Source organism: Dipodomys merriami, unplaced genomic scaffold (assembly GCF_024711535.1).
Source record: "Dipodomys merriami isolate MVZ:Mamm:240054 unplaced genomic scaffold, mDipMer1.0.p SCAF_13, whole genome shotgun sequence".
Taxonomy (NCBI): Eukaryota; Metazoa; Chordata; class Mammalia; order Rodentia; family Heteromyidae; genus Dipodomys; species Dipodomys merriami.
In genome coordinates, this window is record NW_027202604.1 from 26,112,271 (window position 1) to 26,140,037 (window position 27,767).

The following is a 27,767-nucleotide window of genomic DNA, read 5'->3' on the forward strand; positions in this document are numbered from 1 at the left end:
CTCGGGCGGGGAGGTGGGCAGTGGGCGGGCGGGGCCTTGGGAAAGGGCGGGACCTAGGAGGGGAGGGGCTCTGGCTTCGCCACGATGATAGGGCGGGGCCTTGGGACAGAGGCGGGGGCTGGGGCCAGGGGCGGGGCCTATGAGGGTGTGGCTCTTGTTTCGCCACGTGAGTGGGCGATGCCTTGGGGAGGGGCGGGACCCAAGAAGGGCGTGGCTCTGAGTTCGCCGTGGGGGCGGGGCCTTGTAGGAGGGGTGGGTTCTCAGAGTGGGACGGGAGGCAGCCGAGGGAGAGGGGCGGAGTCCGTGGCTTTTAAAACATTTCATTGTGAATACAGGGAAATGTTACGCCGCCTACGATGTTGTTATGCCTCGAGAATGTTAGTAAAGGTTTTATACAATTGCATGATTAATAATCTCATGAAATGTTAGTGTGATCTACAAAATTAAAAAAATAATTTAAAAACCCTAGGAAGAACCAACACAAAAAACACCAGAGCTTTTCTCTGGGACCAAACGTTGAGCAGAATTTCTGCTTTCTACTTTTTGTCAGGGTTTCAAAAGTCTGCCTTTAACTTTAAAACTTTATAACTTTAAAACAGTTAATAGAGGAGAAATTATTTTGGCAAAGTATGCATTACTGAGTCTGGATAACCAGATAGACAAACATTATGATTACATTCATATGTCTCACAAATAGCTCATATAGCTTGCTTTCTCTGTGTGTGTGTGGCTTCAGTCTTGAGACTTGAACTCAGGGCCTAGACACTGTCCCTGAGCTTCTTTTACTCAAGGTTAATACTCTACCGTTTGCGTCAAAGAACTACTTCCAGCTTTTTTTTGGTAGTTTAGTTGGAGATAAAGAGTCTCCTGCCCAGGCTACCTTCAAACCAGTCTCCTGAGCAGCTAGGATTACAGCATGATCCCCCAGACCCCAGCTAACACATAGCTTTCTTCAAGTGAAACAAGAATGAGATGTTTGGAGGTAGAAAGAACTCAGTTTAAAATTCTTATTCCTTGGGTACTTCTGTGTCCTTACTTGTAAGGTAGGGATGAGTCAGTACAGGGCTCTACCTTTCTTCCTGAAGCACTGAAGCAGAGGCAGGAATTAGATAGGTATTGTTAAAGTATATTAAATCACTGTTAATATTAATTATAAGATTTTTTTGTGTCAGTCATAGGCTTGAACTTAGGGCCTAGGTGCTGTCCCTGAACTCTTTTGCTCAAGGCTAGTGCTTACTATTTTGAGCCACAGCTCCACTCCTAGTCTTTGAGTGGTTAATTGGAGATTAGAGTCTCACAGGGACTTTTCTGTCCAGGCTGGCTTCAAACCACAATCCTTATATCTCAGTGTCCTAAATAATAGGATTACAGACAAGAGCCACCAGCACCTGGCTGTACATACCTCTTTTAATGTTCTTTCAAGATGCTGGGATGGGACAATTTGATTCCCTAACTAACAGCTATTAGAACTTGTGCTGCAGTTACTTGGATTGAAGAACTATCCACCAAGCAGTCTGCAGGACTGCCCTAAAAGACACTGCAGGCTATTAGGAACACTCTGTGGATACCCTAAGGAAGCTACGTGATAACCATAACTACTTGTTCCCAAAGCACAACTGGCTCCTAAAGGAATCACCTCAACCGTGACTGTCAAACAGTTTGTACCAAACTCTAGACTCTAGATCCTGAACTCATTTCTACCCAGGCTTCAGGGGGAGTACTTCTGTTGGTGATCCAACAGAAAACTCCAATCCGTCCTTCATTTGCATAAAGGACTGGGATCATGTCACAAGTGTTTGCCAGGATGGATGCAAACACCTATTATTTGTGTAGAACTGTGACGATTGAAGACACCTTTAACACACTCCCAGTCTGGCTTTATTTATAAAAAGCAGGCTATTTGCTCATGCTGTGAATCATCCAGAAGACACACTTCTGTACTGCCCCCTGGTGGTGAGACATTAGGCCGACTAAAAAGCTTCTCTGAATCGTTTTTTTCTTCTTATTTCTTATCTTTATCATTATTAGAATGATCAGAGCTAGCTAGTAACTGAAAGAAATAACAGCAACCATAGCCTGGGTGGCAACCAGGTGACAATGACACTAGCAAGAAAAAGGCATCCAAAGAATTCCAGAGAGCCATAAAGAGCAGATGCAATTGAGACCACAATGCTCTGAAGAGCAGATACAAGAAAACTGAGGGCCCTGGCCACTGAAAGAGTTCCAGGGAGTTACCAAAAGGCCAAGGGTTCCAGACACCTTAGGCTTGAAAGCTGTGTAACACTTGTTACTGTCAGGCTGAAGATCTCAACACCCAAGGCCTTCATGCTGCCAGAGCCCAGGATTACAAAAGCTGCCAAGTGCCAGGGCCAAAGACAGTTAAAGACCAGAGCAGTAAGCCTCCAAGATGAGTACTTAGAGCCTCAGGTCTCTGCTTTCTAAAGCATAGTGGAATAGTCCTCTAGCTCTCAGAGCTTGGAGCTTAAAAACTCTAAGTCTGCCAGTCCAGCCCCTAGATGGTGGGTACTAAAGGGCCCAGGACTGCCAGCAATAAAAGAATTTGTTACTTACCCCCAATTCTTACATAGGTAAACAGAAAGACTCCAGACAGCTGGCTCATTACAAGGATTCTATTGTTTCCCTTAGGAGACAGAGAATTCAATGAAATCCACAGTGACTCTCAAACATAGTCCCTCACCAGCAGCACTTGGAAATTATTTACAAATGCAAATTGTCAGGCCTCAATCCAACCCTGTGTAAAGCATAGGATGACTGAAGATTTGACATTCAAGACCTATCACAATGCTATAAAAGCAATCTCCTTGTAGCTGTTCTTACTGCAGGGTGATATCTTTGTACTCTTCTCCATTGAACCTTAAGGAAGTCTTGGCTTTTATGATTACTCAATTAGGTTAATCAGTAGCTTTCATTGAGCTGATATTTGTTAGTATCAGGCAGTGAGTGCCATAAGAATAGAGTGTATTGTCCCTACCAGGACACATCAGCCCCTTACTGGTCAGTCACATGTCTCTCCATGAACTAAGAAACTTCTTGGTCTTGCTCGGACAACTCTGAGAGAAACCACTGAGTGATACCCTTGCTTGCCAAAATGGGCTTCTGCAGGCTGTTTCCAAGATATACCCTTTGATTAATGGTAGTGAGCATTATACACATACCTCAGATGGAAACAAAACAAAACAAAAAAAGAGGCATTACCTTAGGGAAATCATCTACTCTCCTTTATCCTTTGCATAGAGGAAGAAAATGAGCCCTAGGAAAAGGATAGAGCTAAGCTGATAAAGAATTTAGAAAGGCTTGGGGCCTGCATCTGCATGCCTTGGGACTGACACTCTGACTCACAATGGTGGTATTTTGAGAAATGACACCAGGCAATCATTGGCTCAGGCTGACTGATGAGAAATAGCCACTTGCTCTTGACAGTGATAAAAGCAGCTGTCCAACCAGGAAAATCTTAAACAGATTCGTTTCCTTAAAAAAAAAATAAAACATAAACCATTCAACCACCCACTGTGGTTGACAAGCAGAAAAATATTCAAGATGGTCCTATCTAGAAACACAAGTTCTTATATAAAAGGTTTGCAGGATCTCTAGAATGATTGTATATTTTGACTTCCCCATTCCTCGAGAATAGTGATAAACTGTTCTTACTAATAACTTCCAGCCAGTGACTGGAATAAAGAGTCTATGTATGTTCACTTTTATTTATGTTGGACTGAGGACATGATGCAAGTGGTAAAGCACCTGCCTAGCAAACATGAGGCCTTGAGTTCAAGCCCCAGTCCTGCCAAAAAACAAGTAAAAAAATAAACAACTGTATGACAAAAGTAGAAATGTATACAGAAAACAAAAACCTCCCAGAAGGCAGCCAGAGAGAGAAGAAACATGGTTAAACATTTTCAGAAAAAAGAAGGCGCCATTGCAACACAGACAGCTTTAAGAATCTTTATTTATTTATTTGCCATTGTTTTTCTTCTCTCTTGGGAGGTTTAAGCATATAAATACATTCAACAAATATTTACTAGACATTCATTGCCTGTGAAGGATGAGCAAAAATGAGCAATCATATTGTTATGAATACGCACTTGACAGCTTTTGGTCATGCAGTTCTGAGCAGCTGGAGAGTGAAAAATTCTTACTCACAACTGTTCCTGCTCACAGATTAGTCCAACAGGTGTGAGGCCTTCCTGGGGCTCCTACCCTAACCTTGACCAAGATCATTTACTCCCCTTATCCACCTATCAAGCGCTAGGAATTCCTCCACACCCTGGGACTTCCTGTAACTGAGAGCAAGGCCTGGCACATGTCACTTAACACTCCTCCCACAGACTCATGTGTAGGTAATGAAGATAGCAATGTGGGATCTCTGAAAGCAAAATAGGGCCTCATTCACCGTGCCCCAGCCCCACCCTCGCCCCAGTGCTATCATGGAGCTTTGGGAGGACTCATAATATCTGTTGTCATTGTATTGTATATGCTTGAAATATTTCTCCTGTCCTACCTGTTCGGATACAGCCACAAGAATAAAAGGACAACAGAAAAGTCAGTGGTTATTTATTATGACAGTAGAGAAAGCCGGGGACTGGTGGCTCATGTCTATAATCCTAGCTACTCAGGAAGTTGAAATCAGAGGATCTAACTCCAGTTGGGGTTAGAAAGTCCATGAGACTCTTACCTCCAGTTAATCACCAAAAAACTGGAAATGGCACTGTGGCTTTAAAGTAGTAGAGTGCTAGTCTTGAACAAAAGAGTTCAAGGACAGCTGTTAGGCCCTGAGTTCAAGCCCTATGACCAACACTACCACCACCACCAAAAACAACAGAGAAAACATCAGGTGAAAGTGACATAAACATCCAGATGAGTCATAGACTGGATAGGTTTTTTGTTTGCTTGGTGTTTTTGGTGGGGTTTGGTTTTGTTTTTTGGTAGTACTAAAGCCTTGTGTTTTATCTGTTGTTTTTTTTTTGTTGGTTTGTTTGATTGTTTTGGTTTTTGTTTTTTGCCAGTCCTAGGGGTTGAACTAAGGGCCTGGGCACTGTCCCCGAGCTTCTTTTGCTCAAGGCTAGCACTCTACCACTTAGGCCACAGTGCTACTTCCAGCTTTTCCTGTGTATGAGGTACAGAGGAATTGAACCCAGGGCTTCATGTTTGTGAGACAAACACTCTGCTGCTAAGCTACATTCCCAGCCCCAGGCCGTGTATTTTAAAGCAGGCAGTCTTCCTACCGTTTGAATCATGCTTCAAGCTTCTTTTTGTCTTGGTTATTTTTGAGGTAGGGTCTTAATTTAGCTGTAATCCTCCTATTCTCTTACTTATGCTTCCTGTGTCACTGGTGGAAGGGACAGGGACATGCAACTGCACCCAGCTATTGTTTTTCCCCTGTAACTAGTAAAATAAGTACAAGCAGATAGTCAGATAAATGAGTGAGATGGACATTTGTGACCTTCTTTATCTGAGGTTCAGAATGAACCTTGATCCTCTAACCCAGCCTCCCAAGTAGCTAGAATTACAGGCTTGAGCCATAGCACTCAGCAACTGTGCTGTTATTAATAAGTTAAATCTAGGTGACACTTAACACTTCCCAAACATTCCCTCATTTATCCACACCTCTGTGACAGATTTTCTGTTTTTCCCCAGTTTAGATAGGAAGTAATTGAGGCTATGGGAAGATTAAGTAATTTCCCCCAAACCATCTGCCAGAAAAAGAGAACCTAGAACTCTGATTTTGCTTTGTCTGGCTTTAAACTCTCCCAATTTTTCCCAAGGCCAAGAAAATGTCACAACTCATGAACTTTGGTGGCACTTTTTTTTTTTTTTAAATTCAGAGACTTGTATTTGCTAAGCAAGCATTCTATCAAATAAGCTAAAAGCACCAATTCGTATTTTTTCACATTTAAAATTCTATTAAAAAAAACAATAAACAGGGCTGGGAAGGGAGCTCAGCGGTAGAGTGCATGCCTTGCAAGCATGAGGCCCTGGGTTCGATTCCTCAGCACCACATAAACAGAAAAAGCCGGAAGTGGCGCTGTGGCTCCAGTGGTAGAGCACTAGCCTTGAGCTGAAGAGCTGAGGGACAGTGCCCTGACCCAGAGTTCAGGCCCCATGACCGGCAAAAAAAAAAAAAAAAAAAAACCACAATAAACAGCACCAAGGATATATTTTAAACAGTGCTGATTCAATTCAATTACTAAACTTCCCTAACTATCCGCACCAGCAGAAGATTTCTTATAGTCATTGAAATTCCCTTCATTGCTTTTAGAATCAATAAGGAAATTTAAATTATGTCTTCTAGACGGTGTATTACGTGTATTAAGTGTATTTTATTGCTTCCCAACAGAAACCTGAAGATCTGAGTGAAGTGAATTGACTTTGTTAAGCCAGAAAGATTTGCAGCATTAGACTGTTACCTTGGATCCTATCATCTGTGCATTCAGCCTTCCACACCCTTTCATGGGTGGAACCAACCACAGACAGAAAACAGTTTTGAGGGTTTCTTTTTTTTTATATTGTCTAAAAGGAACATGTACAGGAGGTTTTTGGTCACTATTACAGCACACTAATTTGTTTTAGTGTAAACAAGCATTATTATGTGGTTATACTGAATAGAACTATTATGTCCTATGAGTTATTGTAAGTTACCTAAAAGTGATCTCAGGAGTAAGAGAGTGGGTATAAGTATCACACCACTTTAAGGGGCTTAAACATTCATATTCTGGGATGGAGGAAGATCCTGAGATGAATTCTCCCATTGATGCCAAGTGATAATATTTTCATCATGGTTTATCGTAGCAATTAGCAGTTTCATTGAAAAAAAATATATATAACTCTTTGGGGCTGGAGAATTTACTGCTGCTATATCTCTTACCAGTTATTTGGGGTAGCATACAAAGTATCACCTATTTTATTAACACACAGTGTTCCCTGGGCAAAAAATTGTTACTAACATTGGAATAAAACTCAACAGAGGGAGAGGGGGTTCTCCTTTCTCTTTCTGTGCCACCCCCAGAGGAATGAACTGGGCCACACACACACACCACGCCACCTGAGGGTCTGAAGGCGCCGGATTGCCTACTTGATCGCTGGAGGAAAATGTCACAGCAGTTTGATCACGTTGCCGCAGAAGAACCGAGATGGACAGCAACAACATCACCGACAACAGCCCAGCCCTTCCGCTCTAGGCCATCTCCTTTCCCATTCTGGCAGTCTGATTTCAAGCCTAACAGTGACTCAAGGGGAAACACAGAAATGATGAAGATTGCCCTCAGCTGCAGAGAGGTTTGTAATCGTTAAAATGTCAAGACCAGCTCATCCTCCCCTGACACACTACGGTCATCTTCTATTCCACTTAGATTGGCAGCGCAGTCTGTCTGTCTGTCTCTCTCCTTTCCATTTAGATTGGCAGCACAGTTGTGCTCTCTTGCTCTCCCCTCTCTTCTATTTCTCTGTCTCCCTCCCTCCCTGCTCCGAAACCCCCTACCCCCTCCTCTTCCCCTCTCCCCTCCCCTCCCCCTCCCCCTCATCCCTCTCTCCCTCATCCCCTCTCCCTCCCCCTCCCCCCTCCTTCTTCCACCTCCCCCCCTCCTACCTCCTTTTCCCCCTCCTCCTTCCCCTCCCCCTTCCCCTCTTCCCCCTCCTCTCTCCTCCTCCCCCCCTACTCCCTTCTCCCCCTCCTCTTTCTCCTCCCTCCCCCTTCCTCCTCCTTTCCCCTCCTCCTCCCTTCTCCCCTCTCCTCCCCTCTTCCCCCTCCCCCCTCTTCCCCCTCCTCCTCCTCCTCAGCAGAGTATAAACACAGTCTTAAGTTTAAAAGAGGAGGATTTGTAGCTGAACTTCCAGAGAAGGTATCGCCACTTTCCTCTGCTCGCGAGGGGATTTCCGCTGATTGCTCTCTGTCATTCGGTGGCTGATCTTTCTGCCTCGGGTCTCTGGCTGGATTGCACGGGGAAGGGGCGGGGGGCGGGGCTCTTCTCTCCCGTAACCAATCAAGAAGTAGAGAACAGCAAACACGCCCGCCCCACTCGTAATTTTCTTTGCGCGCTGCTCCTCAACCGCAGAGCCGACCGGCGGGGAGCCGCTGTCACCTCTTTCTCCCGGCTCGGTTGTCGTTGGCCGCCGCCCCCGGATTCCGGAGGTGAAGGCTGGGCTGGGGAACATGGACGTGAACGTGGCGCCGCTCCGTGCCTGGGACGACTTCTTCCCCGGCTCTGACCGCTTTGCCCGCCCAGACTTCAGGGACATCTCCAAATGGAACAACCGCGTTGTGAGCAATCTGCTCTATTACCAGACCAACTACCTGGTGGTGGCTGCCATGATGATTTCCGTCGTGGGGTAAGTGGGGGGGGGATCCCCACCAGACACCGGCGTGGGGTGGGGGGACACGGATCCGGGATTGGCACGGAGGGGACCCCGGGGCCGAGATCGCGGGGTGCAGAGCCGCCCCCGTCCCATCTCAGCGTTCGCTGGGCAGCGCCGCTGGCGGCCAAGCCAGTGGAAACTTGTCCAGGGGCGAGGCCGCCACGGGGGGGGGCGGGGCGGGGGCGGGGCTCCCTTTCCTCCTGTGCCAAGGGGAGACCCTGGAGGGCCCCCACCCCTGCGAGGAATGGAATGGGGGACGCGATGGGAAGCTCTGGCGAGGAAGATGACTCCCCGACTCCCACACCCCCGTTCCCCCCACTCCCACACCCCTGTCCCCCTCCCCCCGACTCCCACGCCCCCGTCCCCCCACTCCCACACCCCGTCCCCCCCACTCCCACACCCCATCTCCCCCCACTCCCACACCCCCTTCCTCCCTGTGCCCCCCCCCCACTCCCACACCCCAGTCCCAGGATCAGCCTCTTGCTGGGGAGATAATTTGTTGCACTTTCAGTCTTCTTGCCCTAGAGCTGCCCAGGGAAACCTGGACAGAGAAGGTGTGGGCCGGGCGGTGCCCTAGAAGGACGCCGGGGTGGTTTCTCTGCCTAATGTCTGCCCACTGTACTGGGAGGCCGAGCTGAGGCGTCAGGGGTGGCTGTCTCCAGGTGGCCCTCTGGCATTTCTGTCACTTTCTCTAGCTTCACTTTCTAGCCTGAGATCTTAGGGTATCTGAGAGCCTTTTCCCTTCCTGATCCTCATGAAAGTGTCCTGTGTTAATTAAGATTGTGCATAGGTTCTTTTCTTCTCCACACGCACATGCGTGTGCACATGCTTACACCTTTCCTTGTATTCACTCTTTGGAAATAGATTTCCCACTTTTGCTGGATGGGTGGTAATATAATCATCTTGATAATTATTTCCTTCATGTCCTAAAAAAAAAAAAAAAAAGCGAAACCACCCTTAGACTTTGTAAAGGACTCACTTCCCCTCCAACACATCTCAATTTTAGAGTGAATACAGAAAGCACGAGCTGGCTTGGGCAGAGAAGGGGAAATACAAACTTGGAGGCTGGGGGAAAGGGTGAAGAGGGTGGTGTCTTATGTTGGCCCAATGTTTGTTCACTTATTTCCTGAGCTACCCTCTCTGAACCAGGTCTGCTGCCAAGCTCGGGGCACACCAGGATGAATCAGACTTGAATTCTAGCCCAGAGACACATGGCATTTGCTGAGAAGCTAAAGGAGCAAATAGCACAGAGAAGGGGGGGCGGGGAGGCTTGTTCACAATTTCCGGGTGTGGTTGTGTCTCCTCCCATGCAGAAGTAGAAGCCCCTGTGTGGGACTGACTCTACATGGTCAGAGCCATCTTTGCTGTGTTTTGCTTGCAGGAATTTAAAACTCAGAGAATGGTTCAATATGCTGAGGGCCTGGGCACTGCTAGATTCTATCTACAACAGCAGCCAAGGAACAATTTAGTCAGGCACAGTAGGACAGGCCTGAGGCTAGAGCCTCCTAGCTTGGTGCTTCTTCCTAGAACATGATAAAAGGTCTTTAAAACAAAGTAAGTTAGTGCGTAGCACACACATTGTTTTACTTTTTCTTTTCTTTCCCTTTGTGAAGAAGCAAGAGGGTATCTTTATCTGGTAATCTAGTTGGAGGAGAGGGGTGCTTCTTAACTCCAAAATCTTAAATACTGGTTAAACACGGACTGATCAAATACACAGATAAAGTTATTTTTCCGAAGAGAGGTTGTTGCCTAGACCTGACGCAAGTTCAGTCTGTCCTGCTGCCTTGCGGGGCTCCATTGTTCACCCCGAGGGCAGGAGGCAGCCCCTTGACTAAATATAAACTTAGTTTTCTCATTATGGCATCCTAGGCCCCAAACTCAGGAAACCTAGCCCCTCTCCTTCTCCTTCCAAATAAGAGATGTTGGAGGGTTTCTTGTTGTTATGATTATTTTTAAAATGTTACAAAAAAAAACAAAAAACCAGCAGTAAATTATTTTCAAAATTATGATGTAAAATGGGACTCTTTTGCATACTGTAGTAAAAAAAATTGGTGTATAAACTTTTAAGTGTTTGGATGTATGAATAAACACATAGTCTAGGCCTTTCCCCTCAAAAATTAATTTTCTCACTTTACAAATAATAACAAGAAGATAATCATTTACTGAAGCATGTGGGTGCCAAGGACCTTATGAAATATTTTCCCTGCCTTATGTCATAAACTCTATAAAAAATAATTTCATTGTTGTTATTATGATTATTATTAAACCTGAGACTTTAAGGGGTAAAATGACTTCATGAGAGACAAGACCTAGGTTTGTACTCCTAACTACTGTGACACCTTCCTACTCCTGAAGTGGTAGTCTCTTAAAGCTGAAAGAAACCACACACCATTAGGGCCAGGGAGCTCAGCTGATTCTGGAATATTTCTCTTCTGAAGAGAATGAATCTATCTTGGTGCTGCTGTTCACAGAGGGTTGAAACCCTGGCTGGAAGCTGTTTATCTGGCTTCTGAGCCAGCCAGTGATAGTTTCTCATGACAGTAGGTGAAAATGCAGTCCAGAAGTTCTGAGGGTAAGGGACTGGGTTTGGCAGGTGCTCTTCCTCCACTCTCCCCTTCCCCACCAGCCATGTGGATTAGTTGGTGAGCAGGCCCCTCAGGGCTACAAGGGAGCTCTAGGCTGGGCATTCTAGTGACTGATGTTGCATTGTTGCATGCAATCTGATTTGGATGAGGAAAGAGAGGACCAGCTCTTCAAGACTGCAGGAAAGAAGGGAGAAGATTATTGCTGGATATAATCTAGACTCCCTGGATAGGATTGTCTGTCTCAACATAGAGATTAAGAGGGATTAAATTAGGGTGAAATGAGTGTCTGGGATCCTGATCAAGAAGGGTCAGAACTAATTCACAGATGTAAGTTTGGTCTCCATCTAAACAGCATAGTTTACCAAGTATAAGACTTCCATGCCTGGGGCTGGGAAGGTGGCTCAGTGGTAGAATGCTTGCCTTGCATGCATGAGGCCCTGGGTTCGATTCCTCAGCACCACATAAACAAAAAGAAAAAAGCCAGAAGTGGCGCTGTGGCTCAGGTAGTAGAGCCCTAGCCTTGAGCTGAAGAGCTGAGGGACAGCGCTCAGGCCAAGTTCAGGCCCCACAACCGGACCCCCCCTCAAAAAAAAAAAAAAAGACTTCCATGCCTGAGGTGTACTGTGTGGTTCAGATTAGTTCTGGTTAAATCTGTTGGATCACAGCCAATCTCGACCCTTTTCCTGTCATCTAAGCCAGATTAAGTGTGAAGGAATCCCAGTTTCCAGGCACTAGCTGAGTGACCTGTGCCAATCACTTTCTCTGTCCTCTTTAAAATGAAACCAATAACCCCGCCTACCTCACAGGCCTTCTGTGAAGGACAGACTGAGTTCACACAAGCCAGGCTTTTATAACACTATCAGTCTCCTGGTTTTTGCTACACAAAATATTTCTTCTCCTTCTTCTTCTCCTTTTTGTTGTTGTTCTTGCAGTTGGTATTATCAAACACCTAGCTGGCAGATGGAGATCATCTTTATACCAGCACCTCCACACACCCAAAATCCAATTCCTGTTTTTGTTCCCACTTCTGCTGGACTCAGCTTTGGTGTCATCTCTTTGAGGAAACACTGTGCCTTTGTCCTAGCTCCCCACACCTGTCCTGTTATCCCAAAGCTTTCCTGTTTACCCTCAAAGGCTTTTAAATTGCTCTCTCCTCTTCACCCTAAACTGGAGATCTTTGAGAGTAAAGACTGTAGATTTTGATGTGATTGTTTTCATTTTTATTTTTTGGTTTGTCATTACAGTTATTTTTCTTCTTTATTTCTGTGTCTATAGATAGTTGGTGAGTGCAAAGAGTTTAAGTGGTCATAAAGTCTCAGTGTGATCACAGGGCAGGCTTTTTTTTTTTAACCCACTATACATTATTTATTTATTTATTTTTGGTGCCAGTAACTGGGGCTTGGCTTGAACTTAAGGCCTCGGTGCTGATCTGAGCTTTGGTACTCAAGGCTAGTGTTCTCTATCACTTTGAGCTACAGCACCATTTCCAGCTTTTTAGTGATTATCTGGAGGTAAGAGTCTCTTGGATTTTCCTGCCTCCGCTGGCTTTATCCTCAGATCTCAGCCTCCTGAGTAGCTAAGATTACTGGCATGAGCCATCGGCGCCCGGCCTTGGTGAAGTTTAAGATCTCTCAACCACAGTACTAGTGACATTTGAGGTGTACCATTCTTTGCCCGGGAATGTTGTGTGCAGATACCAGTAGTACACATGCCCTCTGGTTAGGATAATCAAGTCTCTCCATGAGCTGAGAGCTACAGCTGTTCAACTGAGAAAACCATGGTTCCTCCTTGTTTCTCGCAACTAAAGACAAGGTTCTCTGACCCATTTATAAAGAGTTCTTGGAAGTTATGTAGCAGGGCAGTTCCTGGTTCCTAAGCTTCATAATATCAAGTTCTAGTACTTACAGAACTTCTGTTTCCTTCTTTTAAGTGTCAGGTATTACTCAGAAGATACTGAATGACTTAAAAGTAACAGCATGAGCCAAGCTCTGGTGGCTCATTCCTGTAATCCTAGCTACTCAGGAGGCTGAGATGAGCAAATCAGGATCCAAAACCAGTCCAGGCAGAAGAGTTGAGGAGACTCTTATTTCCAATTAAGCAGCAAAAAGCCAAAAGTGAAACTGTGACTTAAAATGGTGGAGTGCCAGCCTTGAGCAAAAAAGCCAAGCTAGGGCATGAGTGCAAGCCCCAGTATTGGTACATAAACATACACACACACACACACACACACACACACACTCATGTGCATGCACACATGCAAGCACATATGCACACAGAGAGAATCTTCAATGATTCACATTAAAAATCGAGAACTGATCTAGTTGGTTCAGAGGAAACATTAACAAATTTTATTTACTTATTATTTTATTTTTTTGTTTGGTTTTGGGGCTTGAACTCTGGGGCTGGGTGCTGTTCCTGAGCTTTTCAGCTCAAGGCAAGTGCTCTACCACTTGAGCCATAGCACCACTTCTGGTTTTCTGGTGGTTAATTGGAGATAAAAGTCTCATGGACTTTCCTACCCAGGCTGGCTTTGAACTGTGATCCTCAGATCTCAGCCTTCTGAGTAGCTAGGATTACAGGCGTGAGCCACTGGCCTTCAGATAACAAATTTTAAATATACCTCAGTATGACTAGGTCACCTTCAGAGATTCTAAACATACAGGTCTTGGCTATTTTTTCTTCTCTAATTCTGTAAAGGATTGTGATCCTTACCCCCAAGTTAAAGTTGAGAAGTAGTAATTTTATTAAAACCTCTAACTTTGAGAAATATAAAGATTTGAGACTAAGAACAGTTTTGTTTATTGCTAGGAAGTAAACTAATTTTTAAAATTGCATACTTTCTAAAGCTCTTGATTAACCAGTTTGAATTGATTGCCTAACTTGCTAACTTTGAACCCAGGGCCTGGGCGCTGTCCCTGAGCCTTTTTGGGCTCAAGGCTAGCACTCTACCACTTGAGCCACAGCGCCACTTCTGGTTTTTGTTTGTTTGTTTGTTTGTTTGTTTTTTGGTTGGTCATGGAGCTTGAACTCTGGGCCTGAGCACTGTCCCTGAGCTCTTCAGCTCAAGGCAAGCACTCTACCACTTGAGCCACAGCACCACTTCTGACTTCTGGTTTTTGAGTGGTTAACTGGAGATAGGATTCTCATGGGTACTTTTCTGCCTAGGCTGGCTTCAAACGGCAATCCTCAGATATCAGCCTCCTGAGTAGCTAGGATTACAAGTGTGAGCCACTGGTGGCCGGCTCGTGTAGTATTTGAACTATTATGTTTATTTTGGTCTTAAAAAATTCCTTACTTGGGGCTGGGAAGGTGGCTCAGTAGTAGACTGTTTGCCTTGCTTGTATGAGGCCCTGGGTTAGATTCCTCAGCACCACATAAACAGAAAAAGCCGGAAGTGGTACTGTGATTCAAGTGGTAGAGCACTAGCCTTGAGCTGAAGAGCTATGGGACAGTGCCCAGGCCCAGAGTTCAGGCCCCACGACCAACAAAAATAAAGAAAGAAATAGAGAAAAATCCCTTCCTGCCCTCAGAATTTGTGTTTTCTGGTGTGACTTTAGAATTTCCAACCAGACACAGATTTTGCAGCATACAAAGGCCTTTGCTATTTCTCTAATTCCAAAGGCAGCTTTCTTCTCAAGAGTATCTACTTAACTTTTTGTCTAACAGAGCAATATAGATGTTGAATGAGCCCAGGTTTTCTTTTCTTTTTTCTTTTTTTGCCAGTCCTGGGGCTTGAACTCACTATCTTAGCTTCTTTTTTTTTTTTTTTTTGGGTCCGGTTGTGGGGCCTGAACTCTGGGCCTGAGCGCTGTCCCTCAGCTCTTCAGCTCAAGGCTAGCGCTCTACCACTTGAGCCACAGCGCCACTTCCGGCTTTTTTCTTTTTGCTTATGTGGTGCTGAGGAATCGAACCCAGGGCCTTGAGCATGCAAGGCAAGCGCTCTACCACTGAGCCACCTTCCCAGCCCCTATCTTAGCTTCTTTTGTGATAAGGCTAGCACTCCACCACTTGAGCCACAGCACCACTTCTGGCCTTTTCTGTTTATGTGGTACTGAGGAATCGAACCCAGGGCTTCATGCATGCTAGACAAGCATTCTACCACTAAGCCACATTCCCAGCCTCGAGCCTATGTTTTTTAGAGAAAGAAATCACCCTGTGGTCTGATAGTTAGGCCTTAAATAACAGGAAGATGGGCCTACCTCTGTCACTTCATGTTTTTACATATAGGATGTGGTGAGGGGTTGCTGGAAAGTGAGTAATTCTAGGTGTGAAAAAGCATTATTGCAATTATTCTCAGAAGGAGCATGGTGCTATAATGTGCTAGGCCTGTGGCTTCAGCATGTGATGTTAACATGTGTTTGTATTGCTTATATGTTTAAGGACGTGAGGTTGAAGAACCAGACCAGATTTGTTGTTGGTGGAGGAAAGGTACTCTGTGTAGGAATGTATTAAAACATCTGCAGGAGGTAAAGGTTTGATGCCTAGGCCACCCACAATTAGCCACCAAATAGCCCCCAGGATAAGTTTTCTAATTTGTGGATTCTTTCCCCGCCTAGTTTTAGTCAACTAAATTGTTGTTTCTTTTAATATTGAGAAAGTTGTACCATGAAGTTAAGGGTTTTTTCCTATACTTAAAAAAGGAAGATTTACCATGTTCTAGGATTTTTTTTTTCTTGCATCATAGAACTACTTAGAAATCCCATCCTGTTTGATCTGGTGTCTACTTATTGGCCCTGTTTGTGTTTAAATGTTCATGTTAACAAGTTTGCTTGACACAGATCAGCTTGTGATTTTTTAAAATCTGTTTTTCTACCAATAATATAAACTAATGGTAAACCATAAACAAGAAATGGAAGATAGTGGTTTTTCTTTGTAAACAAAGAACATTGGCAGAGAGGAGGAATTATAGCCTGTTTATGCTAAAGCTAGTGGCAATGTTTCTGACCTTAGCTCTAGTAACAGTTCTACAATATTATTCATTTCTATTCCTTCAGTCATTCACTCAACAAGACTAGGAGGCACTTGCCAACTTCTAGGACACTGTGCTAGGAGATGCAGCCTAGAATAAAACAATTGTAAAGCTTGATGCTGTGGGCTCAGGCCTGTAATCCTAGCTACTCAGGAAGCTGAGATCTGAGAATCAAGTTTCAAAGCCAGCCCAGGAAGACAAATCCCAGAGCCTCTTATTTCCAAATAGCCAATAAAAAGCTGAAAGTTGAAGCTTGGCTCAAGTGGTAGAGTTCACACTGTGATAAAACAAAACAAAACAACAAGCCGGGTGCTGGTGGCTCAGGCCTGTAATCCTAGCTACTCAGGAGGCTGAGATCTGAGGATCGCGGTTCAAAGCCAGCCCGGGCAGGAGAGACTGTGAGACTCCTATCTCCAATAAACCACCAGAAAACCGGAAGTGGCGCTGTAGCTCAAGTGGTAGAGCACTCGACTTGAGCTGAAGAGCTGAGGGACAGCGCCCAGGCCCAGAGTTCAAGCCCCACGGCTGCCAAAAAAACAAAACAAAACAAAACAAAACAACAACAACAAAAAAAAAATGCTGAGCCTTGAGGCTCTGACTTCAGGACCCCAGCAAAAACAAAACAAAAACTAACAAAACCCCACCAAAACAACAGCTGGGTGCTAGGGGCTCATGCTTATAATGCTAACTAGTCTGGAGGCTAAGATCTGAGCATCTTGGTTCAAAGCCAGCTTGGGCAAGAAAGTCCATGAGACTCATATCCAATTAACAACCAAAAAACAAGAAGTGGGGCTTTGGCTCAAAGTGGTAGATCGCTAGCCTTGAGCACAAAAGCTCAGCAACAATATCCCGGCCCTGAGTTCAAGCCTCGGATCTGAAAAACAACAACTAAACCCCAAATGTGATGATGCCTTCATCAGACTGAATCTAAGGGGCACCAAGACATTGCTGGACACCTAAGAGTTAATTTCCTATGCAGGTATAGTCGGCATACAGAAAAACACATCAATATAAACATATATCCCCCTCGCCCCCCAACTTACTTCATCTCTCTTATAAGATATCAACTTCCAAAACTTTCAGGTATTGGAAACAGGGCAGGCACTGAGTATATGGACTGGGAAAAGGGAATTCAATTTTACTTCCAAATTCACCTACAGCTCACATGTTGTCTTCTACTCATTTGAGTGCCTATCTATGCTTAACTAGATACTCCCTGGGCCCCAGAGGATACAGCCAGTAACAAAGCTCTACCCAGCCTTCCCTGTTCTCCCAGAATTAACCTTTTCATGCCCTGCCTTCTTTTGATTGCACTAGAGACAGCACAGGTGGAAGACAGTTGAAGGTCTTCTGATGAGTCTTGAAATTCTGACTACAGACCTAAATTTAAGAGGTCTATCAGTACTCTCTGGATTTTTTCTTAATTAGCATACATTTAAATTAGTATACAAGGGGTCTCATTGTTACATTTTTACACATACATCCCTAATGTGTCTCCATCTATCACTCTCCCTTGGAACAATTTCAACAGATTCCGTTATTCTGTTTCCATATATGCAAACAGTGCTTTGGCCATATTCCTTCTCATTCACATTCTCCCCCTCCCATCCCCCATTAGCCCAGTTTCATCCAGATGGTAATTCTAAGAGGCCAAGATCCAATTCTTGACCTGTCTACACATTACCAAATGGAGCAGTAATATCAGACATTTCGTATTATTCTCTTCTGGGACAAATGAAGGCTACCCTTTATCATTCACATTCAGGATTCTTACCTTTGACCCCTCTTCTGTCTCTGGCAAAGTGGTTTGCTTTTGGTTCCACAGAATGCTTTCAAGACTTTTAAATTTAGATAAAGTTGAAGCCCAGTCCTGATTCTGCAAGCGTGTACTGTAAATAGATAAAGATTTCTGCTAATCAGCAGAAATCCCATTGAAAATTCCTACTTTAGCTAATCTGCTTCGGAGCACATTGGTTCAGCTGTTCTTAGAGGAGAAAAAAGAATGCAGCAATCAAGGGTTAGTTGTAGGTAAATAGGAAGCAGAAGGGAGATCTGGTGTTCCCCAAGCTTATTAGCATCTGTCCAACCCCTCTTCTCTCCTTGCTGGTAATAACTTGCTATGTGACAATAATTCTCAGTAGCTTTCCTTTTAAAACTGTCTTCTAACAGCATTCAGGAAGTGTAGTTTATTCACAAATATTTGTTTAAAAAATTTCTGATGGTAAGAACCAAGGGAGTGATGACTCTCTCTCTCTGCAGATTCATTATTCTACTCTTCATATATGCTGGAAAAATTTCCGCGGTTAAAACTGTGTGTGTTATGGTCTAATCAGAACCTTGTACTGTTGATTTACATTCAGTTGTGGGCAGTGTCAGATTTATGACTCCTAACCCAGGTTAAAAATAAAATAAGCAAGGTGGATGTGGTGGTGCAAACCTGTAATCTTGGTGCTTGGAAGGCAAAGGAAGAATGACCAAGAAGGAGTTCAAGGCCCGCTTGAGCTGTTTGTTTCAAAGTATCAAAAAATAAAACATTAATTCTAAATAAACAATTGGCTGGAGGACTGTGAAACAGCACTTGGAAGCCCCTAAGGGATGGATGTTTTGCTAGGAGTACATTTAAACTTGAGTTGCTTGGGAAACAGTAGTCCATTTGAAAGTGCTTACTGTGAAGGTACAAAGTACACAGATGCAATAAATATTTAACACCTGATAAGCATGAGGGAAAATCCTGTGAGCCTTTCTAATTGAGCTGGATTGGGTCATTTCAAGACTAGCAGGGTACTTTGCCCCTTCGGGGACAAAAGAGAAGGCTTCGGCCCCCATTTTAATTTCTCTGAGGATTCCTTTACTTCGTGACTGAGACAATGGCCACATTTACTCAAGCCTAATTTGGGTCCTCAGCCTACATTTATTGTTAATAATCAGACATCGTTCTTTCCATGTTTGAGAAACGAAAATAACCACAGAAGACTCTTGTCATCCTCGGAGTAATCAATTTTTGGTTCCCATCAAGGACAGGTCTCCCTCCCCTCCCCACTGTGCCTCCCATCTGCCAGCATATGCTAATGACAAAGCATACAAAGGCTCCTTCTCCCAGCAAGCCAACAAATGCCTCTTCTGTCTCAGCCAATCGGTTCTTCAGAATTGCCTCCTATATTTACATATGAGTCTTCATTTGTCCCCTTAATCACAAACTCTGAAGGAACCAGGACAGGAAGTATTTCTCAAGCTCTGTTTAGTATATACAATGAGAATAATAGTGGTGGACCCAGACAAACTCACGTGCCATAATTTATAGCCATGGGAATTTGCTGAACTTACTTAAATAGTATGGAAATATGCTAGCTTCTTACCTTCCCCTTCCCCCCCAGCTCCCCCCACCCCCAACTGTACATACTTATTGAAGACCCACTCTGTGTCCGGCATTGTGCTTAATGCTGGGGGTTGAAAAAATGTCATGGCTGGGCACCATTGGCTCACTACTATAATCCTAACTACTCAGGAAGCTGAGATCTGAAGATTGTGGTTTCAAGCCAGCTGGGGAGAAAAGTCCATGAGACTCATCTCCAAAACAGCACCTGAAAAATATTAGCCAGAAGTAGAGCTGAGTGGTAGAGCACTAGGCTTGAGCAAACAAACAAAAAAAAAAGAGCTTAGGGACCCAAATCCCAAGTTAAAAAAAAAAAAGTCATGGTCTGTGTTCTTATGGAAGCTTCATGTGTAATAGGGACTAGCTCTAGAGATTCATGCAACATTTATGCAAATAAACAGTGAGGGATTTGCTCTATAGAAGATGCATATGGTGCTGTGCTCTCTTCAGATAGGCTGAGAAAAGGCTGACTGAGATGGGAGGGAGGGTGGAATGAATCAGGCAGAAAACACAGCTTGTGCACAAGCCTGCTGGTAGTCTTGAGGCTAGGCGAACTCTGGAGAGCAATAGGAACCCCCAGGTGCAAGCACAGAATCAGAAGGTGGCAAGGAGAGCTCTTGCTAGCCCTTCAAGCATCCCCATACCGATGAACAATGCACATGCAGTCTAGGTCATGTGTCAGGCCTAGTAAGGGGAATGTGGCCTGGATTTCAGGCCTCACCCCACAAGTCAGCCTCTTTTGCTTCTCAACACTTACAAAAGGTGCTACCGAGGCAGGCAGGGCTTGTAGGATCGGTGAAGAATTCCATCTTAATTCTAAGAGCAGGGCAAGGGGTAGCAAGAAAGTTGGATGGGTGTGTTCATGAGTGCAGTGAGCCCTCTGGCTGCTGAAGGACCTGCAGAGAAACCTCACCCATTTAGAGAACTGCAGCGTCAGTAAATATGCTGCCTGCTCCCACATCCACCTCCTTTCCTCCCGGTGAGTCAGACTTGCTTAGGAACCACACTTCAAAAATAGCTTTTGGGGTTGGAAAAGTAGAACTCAGTGCAAAGTTGCTTCTGCTTAGGGGGTCATTTCTCAACCTCTCAGGTTCCTGTTGGCACAAAGAAAGTTACCAGACATACTCTGGAGGTGATCAGAAGATTGCGGCTTTGGTAGATTTTATTGCCTTCTCTGCAGTTGGTGGCCCTGGACGAACTTACCGACTTGTTCATTGCTTAGCTTGCTTGGATGTAAAATGAGGTAGCCTTTTAAAGTCCCTTAATGCTTTCCCCTACGATGTTGCAGCTGAATCATGCTGGCGAGTTTGGGGCATGTGTCCACACCCCCATTTGCCATCTGTCCTTGTAATTGCATTCCCTTTGGGTAGTTGCTGGGGATGGAACTCAGGGCCTCTCACAACCTAGCCAAGTGCTCTACCCCTAAGCCACACACCCCAAGCCCCCTTCCCACCTGTGGTCAGGTACTGAGGCTTTCCCATGGTGACCCCTGGTTCCCAAATTGCTTATTCAGGCTGGAAAAGGTAATATAGAATGGTAGAGGAAAATCCCTGAAGCTTTTTAACACATAGATTATAAAGAGAATCCAGAATCCCTGTTACAGTTGACACCTCTTCCTTGTCTTTCTTTTTTCTATTTTCTACCCTAGATTCTTTGGATTATGTTTTTTCAATTCTCTGGGCCTTGGTCTTTTACTTGTGTAATGGGACTATATCGACTCATCGTTTAAGGCAGCTACAAAAGTTTGGGATGGAATGATAAATCTTTCCCAACTGTGAATAGCTCCATTAAAACCATTATCTATGAGAGAACAGGGGTTAGGAAATTTTTTTTAATTGGAAGGAGGTATTTTATTTGTATGTTGATTCCTCTCACAATAGAAAACACCTTCTCACATAACAAGGTCATGTAGTCACCAAGAACAGAAAATCAAATGTTTCTCTTCTCTCCCATTTTCCCTCTGTTGTCAAGATTCTTCTATCATTTCTCTCTTCCTTTCCTTTTTCTTATTCACGGACTATCAGTAGAGTTTCTCACATGAAAGTTCAGTGTCTGACTTATGGAAACTTTATCCCAAAAAGTTTGAGGTTGTTTTGCCTGGGATCACTAATAACCCAACCGCTGGCTAAAAGCATCTTAAACAAGAACTGATTCCCAAATTCCCTCACTCACTGGAAAATGAAATCAATTGTGTGTTTATTTGTGTTTGTGTGCATGTGTGTATCATTTTACTCCAAGTTCAAGTGAGTACTAGGGCATGGGGGGGGCATTTATTTACCATTTCTCAGAAGGAAACTACATTTAACCAAGACATGGAAGAAAATTTTCTCCCCTGGTAACACTTGTTAGGTTTTTTCCATCTTGGAAACGTGGCTCCTTTCTAATTATAGCTTGTGGTTGGGCTTGTTGTAATCCAAAACCAGTTCTATAGGAGTCCTTGTTCTGTTCTTTTGCTCTGAACATGAGCAGCAGGAACAGGTGGAAAGCACATTTGGACCTGCTGGAGTTATGCCTAGATTTTTTGTTGTTGTTCTTTAGGCTGAACTTTATTTAGACATTCAACTTAGATGTCTGCTGTATTGTCCAGTGAAAAACAGAAAAGACTTGACATGAATTTTATTACATGCTTCCTAAATTAGTATTCTAGAAAGAACTGAGCAAGATAGCTTTGATGCTTTGCTACCAACCGACTATCTCCGATTTGCAGTTTATACACAGGCATGCTCTTAAATGTTAATCCCCCATTCCGGTTCTCTGTGTGTGAATCTTCATTTGTGCTTTGCTTCACAGCTCAGAAATGTTTGGGGGAGATGTACATGGAAGGCAAATCTTTATAAAAGGAACAGTTTCTTTTAGGCAATGTCTTTCATCATTTAAAAATATCAGGTACTGGGCTGGGAAGTTGGCTCAGTGGTAGAGTGCTTGCCTTGCATGCCTGAGGCCCTGGGTTCGATTCCTCAGCACCACATAAGCAAAAAAGAAAAAACCTGGAAGTGGCGCTGTGACTTAAGTGGTAGAGCGCTAGCCTTGAGCTAAAGAGCTGAGGGACAGCACCCAGGCCCAGAGTTCAGGCCCCACGACCGGACCCCCCCCCCAAAAAAAAAAACCACAAAAACAAAAATATCAGGTACTTTTATTCAAGTTACTTGTTCAAGTAACGCATGGACATGGGGGAAATATGAAAATAGAAATAAAACAAATGAGAATAAATTTCCTATAATTTGCCAGGATAACTGCTTGATCGTTCAGTCTAATTTCTCTGGGAATCTTTTCTTTAGTGCTAAGAATGAGGTATACTGCTTGGGGAGTTTCTGGGCGTCTGTTGGTCTTGCTACCATCTGCTAAAGGGGACTGTTTATCTCCTCTTGCTTCTGCCCTTTTTTAGGTCTGTAAGGAAATGTCTTGCCTAAATAGATTGCAAGGTTATTTCAGGAGACAAAGTAAAACAAAAATAAAACAAAGTAAAATGCAAAAAATAGCCAAGCAGCCTGGCCCACCTGTAATCCTAGCTACTCAGGAGGTTGAGATCTGAGGATGAGGTTCAAAGCCAGCCTGAGCAGGAAAGTCTTATCTCCAATTAACCACCAAAAAGCTGGAGGTGGAGCCACAACTCCAGTATAGTGCACTAGCCTTGAGCAATATAGTTCAGGAACTGTTGTCTAGATCCTCAGTTCAAGTCCCAGGGCTAGCATATGTACACACACACACACACACACACACACACACACACACACACACACAGAGCCAGTCTAAGCAGACCCAGGTACTATAGAACTGAGAGGGAGGGAGGGCAGACAGATAGAAGAGCTGGTGTGCTGGGTGTTGAGCGAGCTGGGAACAGAGCTTGGAGGGGGAAATGATCAAGACAGACCCTCAGAATGAACAGGGAGCTAGGGCTGAATTGAAGAAGCTGGAGAAGGAACAGCTTCTCCAACAGCCTGAGTACTTGCAATGGATGAAAAGCATCTCAACTTTTGCAACTTAAGATTATATTTAACTATGATGACAACTTCAGTGAGGATCACAGTACAACCTACCATGTGCCAGAGCCCGGGACTATGAGCACATAGGAGGTAGTCTCTATGAAACAGATTGGCCCCTTGGGTAGGGGTCACTCTGCTTGGGTGTGGTCTTACCTCCACCATTTCTAGTCTCCACCATTTTCCTAAGTTTCTTCATTTGAGAAATGTGTTTCCTAAAGTTATGAGGAGTTCGTGTTCCAGTTTAGTACTTAAACTAACTAAAATGTTTAGTACTTAATCGTTGTGTTGACTCCTCTTCTTTCCCCTCCTGCAGCTCCTACTGATGAGCCAGTCTCTCTCTTTCTCATACCCCAGGTTTCTGAGCCCCTTCAACATGATTCTTGGAGGAATTGTGGTGGTGCTGGTGTTCACAGGGTTTGTGTGGGCAGCCCACAATAAAGACATCCTCCGCCGAATGAAGAAGCAGTACCCCATGACGTTCGTGATGGCGGTCATGTTGGCTAGCTACTTCCTCATATCCATGTTTGGGGGAGTCATGGTCTTCGTGTTTGGCATCACTTTTCCTTTGTTGTGTAAGTGATCTTTTGTCTTACATCCCTAAAAAAATGTAGGCACAATTTTCCTATGGGAATCGAATTAATCTGTCTGTTATGGGCAATGATATGTCTGCTACTGTTTGTTTCAGCTTTCTAAAACAACAGACCAAGGCCTAATAGTGTATTAATTCTACTTACGTGTCTGGGTACTTGCTATAGAAAACAAACAAATGCCAAAACAACACAAAGACATAGGAAATCAACAATACACAAATCATATGACTGGAACTGGGATAGCCTGCCTTAGATTCCAAATTGTTCTGATTCTAGAATCATTTCCCAATCTGTAAACGTCACTCCTACTGTACTGATACAGGACTGAAAATATTTGTCGTTTACCTACCTCAGAAGAGCATAATCAGTGCTCAAAGACAGCCAAGTCTGTGAGAATCATTGTCCCAGAGTGCAGTTGCCAAATACTGATTCTAGTGAACTGAACATTTTTCTCAGCTGCATGTGCCTTATTTACCAAGAACCCAAACACTTGGCCTGAAATAGAGGAGAGGTAAAATTCCAGTCTCATCTTATTCAAATTCTATTGTATCACATGATGGGAACATCCTTTTTACTTAAAATAGCATTTTACCTGTACATTTACTATACTGCATAGACATTTGCTACTTGGGATTTTTGTCAGATTAAGCCCAGCATATTCGCAGAAAAATCCTACACCTTGTTGTGCAAAATATTTGAACCTTGTACATTCAGAGTTTTTGAAACGGTCTTCAAAAAGTTTCAATATCTGTTTAAACACATCTTGTATTAACGTTAGTACCTTCCACATAAGAGTCATCGACAGATCAGGGTGATGAAGTGGCAGATGGGTAAGAGTCATGATTTCTATCCTAGATTTTTCTGGAGATTAGCATGCCTTGGACCAGTCATCCTAAAAGGGCTATAAAATATGGAGATTATAGACAAGATCAGTGCTTCTCAAAATTTGATCCATATGAGACTCCTCCAGGATGCCTTATAAAAATATAAATTTGTCATCCACCTCTCTTGTACATCTGGATTCTGTGGCTCAATACTGGTAACCCAAAGGACCTGTAGGTTAAGAAAGCTCCTCGAGTTACTGAGGGCCAGTGTAAACAGGGAACCTCCAGATAGGAACCGCATCAGTAATTTTCAAAACAAGCATCCAAAAATCAACCTGCATCAGAATCAGCCTAAGTGCTTATTTAAGTGATAGCACCTAAAACCCTGCCTCAGTCTCAGCCTCAATGTAAGCTAGTGGAGAATGGGAATTTGCATATTTAATAAGCTCATCAGGTCCATGAGAATTGGACAACCATTGGTGTAGATCAGAGGGTCTCGTTTAAACCAGCACAGATTCCCAGAACCATGCTTCTTCCTTCCTTTTTGGGGAGGTGGGCAGAGAATTTCGAACTTAACAAGGGTTTCATGCTTGCTTAGCAGGCACTCTACCAGGTCTTTTTTTCTTATTTGAGATAGAGTCTCACTTTTATGTTTGGGACCAGTCTGGACTGCGATACTCCTATTTGTGCTTCCCTTTGTCACTGAAATGACAGGTGTGTGTCACAGGGCCCAGCTATTGTGCTTCTCCAATAGCTTGGGACAACAGGTGTGCATCACCACATCCAACTATTGGTTGACATGGAGTACTGCCAACTTTCAAGCTCAGACTGGCCTTGAATCATGATCTCCCAATCCCTACCTTTCAATCAGCTAGGACTCCAGGCTTGAACCACTTTCCCAGCGTCCAGGCCTGTCCCTTGAAGGTCCTGGGTCAGGAAATCCAGGAGAGGGGCCTAGAAATATGTTTCTTAATGAACAAATTGGGTAATTCCAAATGATCAACATTTTGGAAAACTGCCTCCTCAAAGATACTTAACAATACTTGATAGGAAATGTACTCATTACCTTGCTCATGTAACTGTAACCCCTCTATACAGTATTTTTACAACAAAAACATAAAAAAAAGTAAACTTTACTTGCATGCCTTCTGCAAGGAGCAAAATACAGATAATCTCTGACTTAAGCAAGCGTTCCTTTGCGGAAAACCTTGGGTAAGAGGATTACTATTTAGGTTGGAATCCCACTGGTTCACGGTGGATGTCATAACATTTAAGGAGCATCTGCAGTGTGCGAAGGAAAGAATGTGGCTGCCAAGTTTATGGCTGTGCCGGCTAGATGCCATGCTTTCCTCTGCACACAAAGATCTCTGTGTGTGACCTGATCTTCAGCTGTATGTAAAGTCCAAGCGACCGGGTAAAGACGGGTCAATGAGAGAAACAAAGAAAGGAAGGGAGAAGAGTGTTGATATGGCAAAAGTGAGTTTCTGTTTTAACACGAACTGTGGGTATCTTCTTCGCAGTGATGTTCATCCACGCATCCCTGAGACTCCGGAACCTCAAAAACAAGCTGGAGAATAAAATGGAAGGAATCGGTTTGAAGAGGACACCCATGGGCATTATCCTGGATGCCTTAGAACAGCAGGAAGAAAGCATCAACAAGATCACTGACTATATCAGCAAAGTAAAGGAATAAATGTAGTTTACCAGGCAATAGGGCTGCAGGAGAAATTGAGTTGCAGTCTGCCCTTACCCACACCTACTTTTCCTGTGTGTTTTGAAGTAGGAGGTGCACGTTTTACCACCCAACTATCTAAGGCAGCACGCATGTACAGGCCCAACTATTAACATCTGATGATATAGAAAAAGGCCTCAGAAACTGAAAGGAAACCAGCCTCCCCTTGTGCCTGAAGTTTCCAGTGTGTTTTTGAAAGAGAATAATGGATTCTATAGCAACCATACTGTTCTCTCCTAGGGGGGGAAAAGAGTCATTGTAAACCATCCAAGCAATATGAGTAAATGCTGAAGTGTGAAGCTTATGATGTCATGTGTTGGCCTCTTTCTAATCCTCTCCTGCATCCTGTCCACAATTCCCAGGACTGTGTCATATGTGGGATTAAAAATTAGTATAGATTCTGCTGTTATTCTTTTAAAATCAAAGATAAGATCTCTATCACTGTACCGCCTGTTTGAGGAACTGGATATACCAGTTGTTTATACTTTGTTTACAAATATGAAGACAGTTGTCTAGGAAGATATTTTGTTAAATTTTTGTAAATTTTTGAAATGCTAGTAATTTGTGTTCACCAGCAGGTTTGTTGCAACATTAATGTCCTCTTTCTTAAAGGTTATAGTTATGTGATCTGCATTCTTGATTTGTTAAGAAACAAAAAAATAAATGAAACCAAAATTCAGTTCATCTTATATTTTTTTGTTGTTGCTATAGTGAAACAAAAAAGGTGTCTAAGATAGTGGGTTTTTTGTTGTTGTTTTTTTTTTGGGTCCAGTCGTGGGGCCTGAACTCTGGGCCTGGGCGCTGTCCCTCAGCTCTTCAGCTCAAGGCTAGCGCTCTACCACTTGAGCCACAGCGCCACTTCCGGCTTTTTTCTTTTTGCTTGTGTGGTGCTGAGGAATCGAACCCAGAGCCTCAGGCAAGCAAGGCAAGCACTCTACCACTGAGCCACCTTCCCAGCCTCAATAGTGGGGTTGTTTTTGTGTGTGTGTTTCATTCTTTAGCTAGTACATTTAGAAAAAAATGGTTGTGTATCTGATTTTTATTGGTATATAATATATAAACCAAAAGCATGGTGATGTACAGTTATAATCCCATCTACACAGAGCTAGGAAAATCACAGTCCAAGGCCAGCCTGTGAAAAAAAGCACAAATCTATCTGAAAAACAAACTAAAAGGGCTTGGGGTGTGGCTCTTCTGGTAGAGTACTTGACTGCCAAGCATGAGGCCCTAAGTTCAAACCCCAGTCGTGATTTACAAGGGAGGGGCCAATTCTTCTACAGGTCAAAAAATTTTGTAGCAATTGTTAGAATTATATGCTTTCATAGATATTAAAATTAAGAA

The 27,767-nt window shown here is 43.8% G+C and overlaps 1 protein-coding gene across 1 annotated transcript; it reads left to right on the forward strand.

Moving 5' to 3' along the window:
- Positions 1-8,066: 8,066 nt before the first annotated feature.
- Positions 8,067-27,105, forward strand: Arl6ip5 (ARF like GTPase 6 interacting protein 5). The gene is made up of 3 exons (XM_070018933.1): positions 8,067-8,343; positions 23,635-23,852; positions 26,215-27,105. The coding sequence occupies exons 1-3, from the start codon at positions 8,168-8,170 to the stop codon at positions 26,385-26,387; spliced, it is 567 nt and encodes a 188-aa protein (XP_069875034.1). The 5' UTR covers positions 8,067-8,167; the 3' UTR covers positions 26,388-27,105.
- Positions 27,106-27,767: the final 662 nt, after the last annotated feature.

Coding starts and splice junctions, on each gene's coding strand:
- Arl6ip5 (XM_070018933.1), top strand. CDS start 8,168: ATGGACGTGAACGTGGCGCCGCTCCGTGCCTGGGACGACTTCTTCCCC. Junction 8,344..23,634: donor ATGATGATTTCCGTCGTGGG/GTAAGTGGGGGG, acceptor CTCATACCCCAG/GTTTCTGAGCCCCTTCAACA. Junction 23,853..26,214: donor CATCACTTTTCCTTTGTTGT/GTAAGTGATCTT, acceptor TCTTCTTCGCAG/TGATGTTCATCCACGCATCC.